The sequence below is a fragment of the Callorhinus ursinus genome, unplaced genomic scaffold (genome assembly GCF_003265705.2).
Source record: "Callorhinus ursinus isolate GAN/ISIS: 27379988/994484 unplaced genomic scaffold, GSC_fseal_2.0 scaffold7, whole genome shotgun sequence".
NCBI lineage: Eukaryota > Metazoa > Chordata > Mammalia > Carnivora > Otariidae > Callorhinus > Callorhinus ursinus.
In genome coordinates, this window is record NW_027397069.1 from 69822954 (window position 1) to 69835494 (window position 12541).

General features: G+C 44.7%; 1 protein-coding gene across 3 annotated transcripts in view; it reads right to left on the reverse strand.

Moving 5' to 3' along the window:
* Positions 1-372: 372 nt before the first annotated feature.
* The window catches only part of WASF3 (WASP family member 3), a 123989-nt gene continuing 111820 nt past the window's right edge, over positions 373-12541 (reverse strand). For 2 of the 3 annotated variants that reach the window (XM_025875307.2, XM_073894754.1), the window contains exons 7-10: positions 10137-10312; positions 5725-5991; positions 3767-4134; positions 373-1312 (exon numbers count right to left, since the gene is read on the reverse strand). In XM_025875307.2, the coding sequence (XP_025731092.1) occupies positions 1155-1312; positions 3767-4134; positions 5725-5991; positions 10137-10312 (969 nt within the window). In that variant the 3' untranslated portion in view covers positions 373-1154. Of the gene's footprint in view, positions 1313-3766; positions 4135-5724; positions 5992-6850; positions 7018-10136; positions 10313-12541 lie in introns of all 3 variants that reach the window. The other variant, XM_025875308.2, reaches the window with a different exon arrangement.

Consider the following 12541-nt stretch of genomic DNA (forward strand, 5'->3'; position numbering starts at 1 on the left):
TGAGGACAACATGAGAAAAGAGAACCGTGTGCTTCTAGGAGTAGGGCCAAGGCCCTACTTGGGTGATGGATCCCTAATCTGGCCACAGCACCAGGAAAAGCGAATAGCTGTCAGCATCTACTTTCACCTAAAATCTAAGCTTTAAAATCCAGACCAAGTGGAGCGAGGTGCCATGGGGAAGCACTCTCTGAAGCACACCGGGGAGCCAGGAACTCCACCGGCCTCACTTAGGACGCGGCTCCGGGGAAAGGCGGGGGGGGGGGGGGGGGGCGGGTGCAGCGGCCGGGCCCCCGCGTGCCGCCCCCGGGTGGGGGCGGGCCCCGGGGGCCCTGGGGGCTCCCGGGGTTCCCCCGGGCCCCCCCCGTCCCCCCCCCCCCCGCCCCGCCGCCGAGGAAAAAGAACCCTGTTCATTTTCATGACTGCGCAGCGGCTGGAACTTCTAAACAGAAATCATCAACAAGCATCGACCAAGTGAGTGCCCGCAGGGAATCCTGCCTGGAAAGGATCCTTCCAATTTCACATTTCACAAGAGCGTGCAAAGGAAACCAAATCATCTCACAGAGCGTTCCGATTCACACAGAGGCGACCGAGCCAAGAAACGGAAAGCAGCAACGCTTGACTCTGTTAAATCTTTCCCTCTGGAACCAACTTCTTCGGAAACACATTTGAAACAAACAAAAAAGGGTGAAACGGTCCACTTACTGATTGGAAGACATCACTCTGACACACGGTCATAAATCTTGCAAAGACCTAACACCAGGCAGCTTCACAAACACACAGCAAGTCTGCAGAATTATAGTGATCAAGAAGAGGAAATCCAAACCGCACTAAGTACTTTCATGGCCAAGAAAAAGTAAGCAAGAGGCTGTTTTCAGGACAATGCGATAGTTACAGCATATTTCCTCATGTGCAGCACAATTTGCTATGTTTAGTGGCACTTAAGTATTACACAGTAAATACTGAAAAAACCCAGAATTTTTGGATGTGCAAAAGCAATATCACATTATTAATACAAAAGGTGCTAAGCTACAGGATTATAATACCACTATGTGGGTGCTGAGACCACTTAAAATTTTCAAGACATTTCCGACACACGGTCTCGTGGTGGCCGCCGGGCTCAGCAGCGTGCCGCCTTGCTGCGCATGCGCGCCGCCTCAGTCGGACCAGTCGTTCTCATCAAACTCCGAGTCGTCGTCAGAATCGCTGTACTCCACGGCGATGCGTCTGGACAGGATCGTGGCCACGTCATTCCCGACTGGCTCGCGCTTGGCCTCTTGCTCACGCTGTTCTTGCACCTTTTTCAACTGAATCCCTGGGGACACAACCCAAAGAGGAGAATTAGGATCCCTCTACTTGCTCCAAATTAGGGAAAACAAACTAATAAGTCTACTTACCTTCTCCCACCCCACTGACACCAAAGGTAAAAAGTTTTGGAAACCTGAGATGAGAAAAGCTTGGGAAATGGAAGTTTTGTGACCAAAAAAACAAAAACAAAAACAAAAACGTACTCAAAGTTGTAACACTGTTTGTAGTAATGTGTTGAAATAAAAAAAAAAACTTAGAATTCCAGTGCACATGAACATCATGAAAGAAAATTCTGGAGCTGCACCTTCCATTATGGTAGCCACATGTGGCTAATAAGGTAAATTTATTGTGCCTAGTGGCTACCTTATTGGACCATACAAACATGGAACACTTCTATCATGAACATATCCTGGACACTGCTGTAATCCAAAGGCTTGGAAAGCAGCATCTTACGCTAATAGCTTTTGGCCAGTTCAGGGAGGTAACGGAGATCTTTGTTTCATCAACTACTGCTAAAAATTAATATAAAATAGAATGGTCTACTTTCTTATTAAGTAACAGTAGGTAACAAAGATGATTTAAAGTTAATTCTTTAATTTTTTCCTTTGAAACAGTTTCAGATTTTATGGAGTCCCTGTAAGACTAGTAGAAAAATGGGGCGCCTGGGTGGTGCAGTCGGTTAAGCATCCAACTTGATTTTGGCTCAAGTCATGATCTCAGGGTTCCATGATTCAGGCTCCATGCTGGGCGCAGAGCCTGCTTAAGATTCCTTTTCTCCCTCTCCCTCCGACCCTCCCCCCACAAAAGAAAGACTTGTAGAAAGACATCCCCATAAAACCTAAACCCAGATTCCCCAACTGATAACATTTGACCACTTCGTTTTAGCAACCTTTCTCTATCATTCTTGCTAATACACACACACTTTTTTCTGGACCACCTGAGAATAAGTAGCATATAATGTTCCTTTGCCCCTAAAATACTTCCTGTGTAATCCTAAAAAACAATGATCAAAATGGTTAAGCAACTGCCTTCGGCTCGGGTCATGATCCTGGAGTCCAGGGATCGAGTCCCACATCGGGCTCTCTGCTCAGTGGGGAGTCTGCTTCTCCCTCTAACCTTCCCCCCTCTCTCATGTACTCTCTCTCTCTCATTCTCGCTCTCTCAAATAAATAAACCTTTAAAAAAAAATCAGACTATTAGCACAGATACAATACTATCATCTATTCTACAAATTTTATTTAAATTTTGCCAGTAGACTTAGCAGCAGAAAGTTTTCCACCAGGCCTAGGAACCAACATGGGAACACCCATTACATTGGTTGTCATCTTTCATTAATGTCCCTTAACCTGGGCAGTTCTTCAGTCTTTGTGTTTTCTGACCTTGACATTTTTGAAGAACACAGGTAGCTCCTTTGTAGACTGTCCCTTGATGCGGGCTTCCTGTTTCCTCATGATTAGATCCTGATTACATGATCACTCTTATTGGAAGGGGCTCACAGGTATCCAAAAACAAAAACACTGTCCTACTATGACCCTAAATTTATCAATGAGGTCGCATAGTTCTGGGACTTCTTTTCTTGACAAAATCCAAGTGTGTCAATGACGTTGAAGACCTACGAGAAGGCTGGGCTTGTGTGCCACACTCGGGTCTGATTTGTGGGCACTCGAGCAAAAAGCAGAGGCAGTAATGTCCCAGCCGTCCTGGGAAGGACGTCAGTGATGCCTTTCTCAATCCCTTCTAGATGGAAACAACGAGCCTGTGACCAAGAGATGGTGCAACTCCCCACTGAATAAGGAGCTCCTAGGACATCCGCACATCCTGTCAGTGACCCTCAACCGGCCTGGGCTGTGGGCTTGGGGCTGAGAATAAATGGGGTGGAACAGATGGTTAGTGTGTGGTGCTGAGGGGATGCCAAAACGGGTGAGCGTCTGGGCTCCTCCATCCTGATTTGACCAGAGAGGCTCTATTTCTGTATGTCTCATGTTCTGGGGTTCAGTGTAGGACTTTTATCCGACAAAAGAATCTTGCTGCTAAATAAATGTTGAAAAACTTACTGGCTTAGCACATCAAGCTAAAAATATGGAAAGTCTAGGACATAGCTCAGCTTTTTAAAAATAACTCAATCACTGATACGAGTTCACTTTCTTTCATTTATACATTTACCCTTAGAGTAGATGCAGAGAAAAGATCCAATTAATCAATGATCATTTTTATTATCTATTTCTAGTCAAGTACAGCTTTCCTGAATCCTCTCGATACTCTATTATTGTGTATTTATCTTGCACTGGCAAAAACAGGTCTCCTGTTAAAAAAACAAAATCAAACAAGTGTCCTTTAACCCTATTCTAAAAAACAGTTCAGTGGAAAGAGCAGTCATTTGAAGAAGACTAGGCTGTAGCTGGTTAGAGCCATAAAGAAGTCTCTTTCTAAAAGGAACACTGTGTTTGAGACGCTCACTTACCCATTCGAATGGCAGCGAGAAGATCGCTTCGAGCATCACTTATGGGTGGCTGTGCCGTCTCTAGGCGCTTTGCCTCAGCTGCAGGGGGGCCATGCATTGGGGAGGACGAGCGAGAAGAGCCTGCGCCCGGGGGGCCCGGTGGAGGAGGCGGTGGGCCCGGAGGTGGCGGGGCTGTGACCACGAGCCCAGCGGTGGGAGGGTGAGGAGGAGCCGGATAGGAGGAGCCCGCGGAGGCAGGGAACGGGGGCTGCATGGGGATCTGCAGGGGGCTGACGAAAGCAGTTTGTGCTGAAGGAATCATGGGGGCTGGTGGAGGAGGAGGAGGTCCTGAGGGGTTGTAATACTCAATTATCTGTGCTGGCAGCATCCTAATAAAGAGATGAAATACACAGAGTCACTAAAGCAGCAACAGAGTCCCATCCTCTGTGAGTCGAACATGGCTTTTTCAGGGGCCTCCCGCAAACACAATATATATTGTCCTCTGAACTCAGAACACTGCAGGATGCAAATATCCACACTTCGGGTCAGTCGTTCTTACAGGTCTACATTATTCACTATGATGAAATTCATCTACTCAAATGAACCAGAAAGAAAACCACTCTAAAAGTAACTTTTGGGGCACCTGGGTGGCTCAGTTGGTTAAGCGTCCCACTCTTGATTTTGGCTCAGGTCATGATCTCAAATGTCCTGAGATCAAGCCCCCACGTGGGGCTCCGTGCTCAGCGTGGAGTCCGCTTAGGATTCTCTCTCTCCTCCCTCTGCCCATCCCCCACCTCCCGCTTGCGCTCTCTCAAATAAATAAATCTTTTTTAAAAAGTAACCTTCTGTGGAAGGTTAGAATAAAACAGTTGACTACAAAGGTTATGAAGAGCAATTCAAATCTATCCTTCATACTGGGCATCTCAAAGGTGGGTGGCTCACAAACTTGTCTTAAAAGGGTTCTGTGGTCAGTCAGATTTGGAAAATTCTGTATTTTGTATCTCATCCCCATGGAAATTCCTCAAGCCCACGGTGGCCATTAAAATATCAAAATCTTTGAAAAGTCCTACACCTAAGAAGTCCACTGAATCCTACTTAGAAAAGGGTTTTCCAAAACAACTGGACAAGTGGACCACAGACCCTCTCTTTGCCAGACCTTTAGTTAGAGCCTCAAACACACTCTGGGGACCCTTAAAGAGAAGCAATGGAAGAGAATCTCTGAAAGTGGAGGGACGTACACTTAGAAGGTGATATACGCTGCTGTGGACTGAAGAACACACATGCTAATGTAAACACACACATTCAACTTTCCCGGGCACTGTCTCCGAGAGGCTAACTCTTTAAAGATTACGGTTAAGCCAGAAAAGAGAGGACAAAAGACAGCCTATCAAAATAAAGGTGGGTGCTTACATTACTAAACACTTGAGCATGAGAGTCTTTCTTTAGGAGGTGTTTAGATTTTACCCAAGTGACAGAAAACAAAAGGACCGGACCTGGGGGTAGAAGGACATCTGGGCACCAAGAGATCAAGAAACGGAACTATATGGTCAAGTACGAGCAGGGGGTCAAGGGGTGGCTGCCCTGGATAGTTCCCTCACTTGTGATAGGAACTCTCAGTGGTTCACCCGGAACATAGACAGAGGCTTGAGAGTTTGGGACAGGTTCACAAAATCAGCGTTTCATCCTTTCTCAATGCCTTGGCTTAGCAATGCATTCAAACACACCTAAAAGTACGTATGAAGGGAGTTTGTATACATGAATACAGATACAAACCTGAGATCTGTCTGTAATAAAAAGGGGAGCAGTGTGACACTGAATATTTTAACACAGAATTGGTCATACTGGTAGTATCTACATCCAGTCATCCTTGGCCACATCTGTCCCCTAAGGTATGATTATTCAGTTAACATTTTTAGACCACACATAGCAAACCCCAACATGATAGCAAGCAGAGGTAGAAGACAGGAGTCCTGAGTTACCCGTAGTCTGCTGGCGCCATGGGGGCGGAGGCCTGGGACCCCTCTGCGGCCTGCGGTGGGGGTGGCGGCGGCGGCTGCTGGGGTCTGTTTAGGGCCATGTGCCTTGCCGAGGCGGAGGGGGGTCGGTACTCATGCTCGGGGGCCTGGGCTGCTGGCCCGTGCGGTGGCGCATCCCCGGCCGCGTAAGAAGGGGTCACGGGCTGCGGGTGCAGAGAGTGGTTGGGAGTTGCCGGGTAAGAGTAATCTGTGACATCCGATGCGTGTGACCTGACGTGCAGGAGAGAGGGGTGGGAGAAACCAAAATTCAGTTAAAAAGATTCCCCTCCAGCAGGCATAAGCATATTATTTGAATGATAACTTTGCCCATGTACAGAAATCACACACTGATTTTCTTTACTATAGACTAGGTCCAGCCCCATGAGAGCTTCCAAGCAACAACATAATGACTACTTTAGCAGCAAGCCCCAGTGTTACATGGCTTCAGAGTCACAGCGTTGAAGTGACTAAGTCAGACAGATCAGCAAGCAGGAAACAGCAGAGCCCCGTTTCCGCAATATTTCAGCGTGCTTTTTTTCTGAGAGAAGGCTACAAGACAAATTCCATTTAATTAAAAAACAGCACCTGAGACAGGATTTCAGTGGCAACGGAACTGACAGCATATAATTAGAAATTATAAAATGGCAGGTGAACTGGATAAATATGAACAGTAAGAAGAGCAAAAGAAATCAAGAATGCAATTCAGTGGGTTGTAGTTTTCTTAAACAGAAGGGCTGTATTTGGCCAAAAGAGAAAAGAATGCAGTGCAGTATGGAAAGGACTTCTTTTCTTTGACGGCGGAGCGTGAAACTCTGGAAGGAATGGAGATGTGGTATTAGAGGAGCAGAGCCTGGAAAGTTGCAGGTGCCGGGATGCCGGGGGGGGGGCCCCCCTGGAGGGAGCGCGGCCTCGTGAGGGTGGCGGCCACACAGGCCACAGGCATTAGTAAGGACAGCGGCGTGTCCCCGGCCCGGGCTACCGGCCAGCTCCGGGACGCATGGGATCAGAAAAGGGGCTGTGCAACCTGTCAGGGCAGCCAAAGCAGGGCAGGCAAGCTGAGGCCGGGGTCCGGGAGAGCGACATGACGAACCCTCTGGGCACCGTGTCCTCGGTGGCGCCCCCTGCCTGCACCAGCTCCTTGGCGTCACTCATGAACTCAATGCCCATTTTCCTTCTCTCCCACTCCTCTCTTCTTGTCCTTACTCTTCTCACATGTATTTGCTGGCTTCTGTGAGGGGTCAGCTTGTGTCTCTCTCTCTGGAGGAAACAGGCAAACACACATTGGGGAGGTAGAGGGTGGGGCGGGGAAGACACTAACCGAGTTTCTATCTTTGAAACTCAGACAGCAGCTTCCCTAACTGGAGCATCACACAGCAGAGAAAACCATCCTAAACGACAAAAGGCTGCTTTTTTTTGCTTTGTTTCTTCCCTGATTGCAGTGTAATAATAATTGGCAACCCACTTTTCCTTCCTTAACCGCAGCATAAATTCCAGATTACAGCATGCATAGGAGCATGTCTTCTGAACTATGCAAACTATGCAAGGGGGTTAAAAATATTTAACATTTAAAAAATTTTAATGGGAGAAGAACCTGACCTGGCTTTAGATTTAGCACATTTTAAAAACATAAATACCTAGAACTCTGGAGTCACTGGTGACGTGTGCTTGACTCTGTGTGCGTGCCTATGTCACAGACTGTGTGTACAACTTTCTCAAGGAAACAAAGTTATCTAGGAAAACACAGAGCGCTTCTGATGAGAGGAGGAGCCAGAAACTGTAAACACTGTGGCATGATTCAGAGTGCTACCTTCATAAAGTGGCTTTGTGACAGAGCCCCAACGGAGCCAGAGAAAGGGGAAGACCAGATGGAGGAGGGAGTAAGGAGCAGGCAGTGAGCAGCTGAGGACCAGAACTGCAGCGGGAGAGTTCTAGAGGGCAGGGCTCTGGGGAAGGGTGGGCTCGAGAGGGGCTGCTCGGTGAGGGGGGCACCAGCGGGCCGGAGGAGAGGTGGAGAGGAGGGGGCCTGCTGGGGGACAGAGACCCCCACAGGAAGTTAGCAATCAGCCACAGAAGATGCTGTACCAACATGGAGATGAGTGGGATGATGCTGAAGCGTCATGATCGGCACTAATTATCTGTCACAGAGAAGAGAACTGGTAAGAGTGAAGACCGCGTGGAAAAAGGAGGAAGGAAGTGTAGGCAGTGGAGACTCAGTGGGAGAATCCAAAGACTCCCCTGGGGTCTTCTTGTGGGTGGACAGGCGGGCAGTCGGACAGCTGCAGCACGGGGCCCAGGAAAGGAGGACATGAGTACAAGGACACTGGGCTGGAGGTCTCACACCGCCTGATAATGGTGAGAGAGGGCAGGAGGGAAGCATGGCCATTCTCATCCTAAATTTACGCTTACAATCAGACCATTCCTGATCTACAGAGAAAGCAAAATTCTATGGTTAGTTTACGTGGATTGGGTTAAAACAGATTACTTACATGAACAGATCATACACATGCCATGAAATCTGATGTTTAAATTTAACTGTTGTTCCCTATACATCCATTAAAAACCATGTTTCTAAACAACACTTAAAACATAAATATGAAATAACAAAAGTCAAAAGATAGAAAACAGAGCATGATGTCAATTTTGTAAAAGAAAAACACATATATGTATAGAAAAACGACCAAAGAAAGAAATACGCTAAAATGCAAACCAGTGGTTTCTCTGGATGATAGGATTATGGATAATTTTTCTCTGTCATTTCCAAATATAAGAAGTTCAACTTGTTTTATAATAAGAAAAAAGTGATACACTTCAGTAAAATAAAAAATAAAAGATTCTAAATTAAGGGATAGGATCCAAGTACAATCTATTATCTGGTACATGCAGATAGTAAGAGGCCGCAGGAAATAGGATTTACGTTCTGAAAAATAAGAGAAATGAATATTTATCTAAACAACATAAATACAAAGGCAGAATACCAAATAATCTCAGTAATCATCAATTTTATACCCAACACGGAAAAACTGAATCTCAGATGCTAGAATGAATAGCAATCATTCAACTGTGGGATTAAAAAAAAAATCATTTTTCCATCTGTACCTACTTAAATAAGAATATATATGGAGTATTATAAAATAAAGTATAAGTTTTACATGAGTAAATAATCACAATCAAATTAGTTGGGGGAAAAAAAACCCAAAAAACACCCTGGGGGCTATCTATCATATTCAAGTACCCCTCCTCACCCCAAGACCTGTGAGCAAACCTGAATCATCATTATTATTTTCTATGGAAATGAAAGGACATAGAGATTCACACTTGAGGTGAACACTCTGATGCAGCTCCAATAATTCCCTAGTACTGAACAGATAACAGCTTGTACAGAAGAACTGCCTAGAACTTGCCTCTTAGCATAGCCAACCAATGACTGACAGCCCTTCTGGGGTAGGGATTGTTTTGGGCACAGTAACTACCAAATATGAAATATCTTCTGTGTGCAGAGTCTGTGTTAGACACTGAGGTTATAGAGATAAAAATTAAGAAAAAAGGACACAGATATAACGTAAGGTCCAGGTTGTTGCTGTTTTTGAAACATTCTTGAGTCACGTAAGAATTCTCTATTCAAATTCTGAAATGCTGACAGAAGACTCTGAAGCTTCTGGCCAGTAGAAGACCACGACCTTACACAAGCAGGAAATTAAACTGTCTAGTCTAGAAGTACAAACTAACTAGTGAGTCTATGTTGTTCCATGAGTCCCTTTTGCAACACATGTGACTTAGTGACCACATCACTCACACCTGCAAGAAATATTTTTACTTAAATGCTTACAAATTCTTAAAGTAACTCCAACAGAATTCTTCTCCTGAAATTAGAACACATAAGATTAGTAAATGGAAGAAATAACTATCTCTTTTGCTCATCACTCTTAGAAAAGGTTTCCAAAAAGAATAATAAAGTTCCATCTTAGGCACATCAATTACCACCTGCTAATTATTTTTAGTTTATCAAGTGGCAAAGCAAATTCAACACTCTAAGCTAAAGAGGGAGAGAAAGGATTAAATGATTATTAAGATAAAAATGTAAGCCACTGGTAGTTACTGAGCCCAAATTTAGCATCAATGTTAAAAACACTACATCTAGGTTAGTGGAACAAAAAACTTGAGTCAGAGCGATGGAAAATCATACAAAGTAACCCAATGTAAAATGAAACCGCTTTCAAGTATTATTTCAGAATCAAAAAATATGTATCATTAATTTTTAAGGAAAGTTTTTGAAACATATCGTGGGCCATATAAACACCAAAGCCACTGGTGTGTTTCCAACATATAATAAAACCAAGTACTATGCGGAGGCTTTGCTACAACACACGCACACACACCTAGTGTCTGGGGACAGGGATCCCTCGGAAGACGCTCCGTGGTACACACTCTGAGACAGCCTGTTGTCGGGTCTAAGCTCTTTGTCATATGCCATCATACTCCACTCCTGGCGCCTGTTTCTGGCCTTCCTAACCTTTTTCACCTCCCGGGTTGTGCCATCTATACGCTTTTGCTCCTGATGTCCAGGAAGAGAAAGCAAGCATGCCGAGACAGAAGGGAAAGGAAAAGAGCAGGTTAAATGCAGTTGTAATGCACGGGATACAAGCCCGGCATGCAGACAAGAGACATTCCCATTTCAGATCACACTAACGTTAAGAAATTCTAACACAGTATATATTCTCTTACCTGACACAGACCCAGCAGCGGTAACTGATACTTAACCATTTAACCTAAATAAACAGAAGCTACACTGTGGCAGCTACCTCCAGGAATCGCTTACCATCATTTCTGGTAAAGAATTCGCATCTTACTAGGTTTTTAGCTTGTTTTAAATGTACTAGATCTTTTAGATCTGCATTATACAGATGAGTGTCTGAGATATTGACTAATCATGTCCTACCAGTACACAATTTCGACTGAAATGTTAATATGCAATCATCTTTTCACAAAATCACTCAAAATACTCCACTGCCAGGTTCTAAAAGATTGTTACAGAATATTTAAGCTAATCCTGCAACTAGCTTAACATAGAACAAAAACATGATAAGAACTTACCTTCCCATACAGAGAATCAGTCTTGCTCCAGCCCTACTTTGCCAGCAAAAATGTATCCAATAAAAACTTGGGTCCTACATCGGTGTTTCTTTAAAGGTGAGGACAGTTATTCCTACATGTGTATGTGTGTTTCATACTTCCCAAATAAGAGGTTATGGTCTTTAAAGATGAGAACTACGTGCTTTTAACTCCTACACTCCCATTAAAGTACCTCCACACACAGCTTCACTTCACACAGAGTACACACTCACAAATGCTGACTAAGCCATCAGATCTGGGTGAGCTTACGGTGCTCACGACAACGTCTCAGGCACCGTGTCAGGCGCTGACGATGCAAACAGCAGACAAACACAAAAGACAAGGAATCGGCCTTCATGGAGCTTGCAATCCAGTGGGGGAGGCCCACAAAATCACACAAACAAATGTACAGGTATAGCATACGGTAAAACGCCAATGCATTGTTTACTGAATGCTGCCTTGCATGGAAGTCAGGGAGTGTCCTGGGGGCACTGTGACAAGCTCTGTCGTGTGGGCAGGCACCCATTCGGCAAAGGGGCTGGGTGCATGGCCAGAGGGGAGAGAATGTGCACTGGCTCTGAGGAGAAGGCACATCGGGAGGAATGAAAGAAGGTCATGGGGAGTTAGGGGGAATGGCTCCTGCGATATAAAAGGTAGGCCAGACCTCACAGGCTGGGGCAAAAGTGTTGTTCTTTATCCCCAGAGCAATGGGAAACCACTGAAGGTGAGAAGGGAGGGCTGACGCGCTGTGGAGGCATTTGAGAAGATCCTGTTGGTGCAGGAGGCATGGGTGAGGTACTGGCAGAGGATGTGAACACGGAATTCACAGAACATATATAAATGCTTAATAAAGATATGAAAAGGTATGTAATGCAAATGAGATTTTTGGGGGGCGGGGGGATGAGTGCATCAAAAAAAGTAATAATGATAGGCAGGTCTGGAAGAAGTCTGTTAAGAGCATAACCTGGTTCAGTCTTTTTAATGGTCAGGGACAATATGATGGTATCTTTCAAAATTTAAAGCTCAGATTTGTTTTCTGAAGGTTTACCCAGAAGACATATCTGCGTGTGAGTCACGTAGTACCACAGTACTGTTAAGCAACTATTCACGAACAACTGAAATATGTCCTAATACAGTGAGGGGTAAATAGTTTATGTAGCATGCATACCTTGGAATACTATACAACTATTAAAAAGAACAAAGAACATCTTTAATTATGTCAATATATGTGTATGTCTGCATGTGCGTGTGTATAAGTCATGTGTAGTACAATTCTGTGCATGTAAAAGTACTTTGTGAAATGTATGCATATATTTATGAATGCTTAAAAGGTCTAAAAATGTGCACACTCAATCGTTACTAGTGATTGGTGATACCTGGGGAAGGGAGAAACCTATCTCCAAATTTTCTAAACTAATGTATTTACTTCAGTGTAATGTGAGCATTTTACAACCAGCATGCATTGTCTGTATACTTGTAGAAACCAAAAGGAGAGAGATTTCAATGGATTTCAATACACGTCCTGATTAAGAACCACTGTATTAATCAGTAACTGTCACCCTTGCTTTGAATAAAAGACGTATGCTGACGTATTTAGATAAAGTGTTATGATTATCTGCAACTTTCTTTACAGGAATTCAGCCTCCAAATCTACCCATCATCATGCACATGA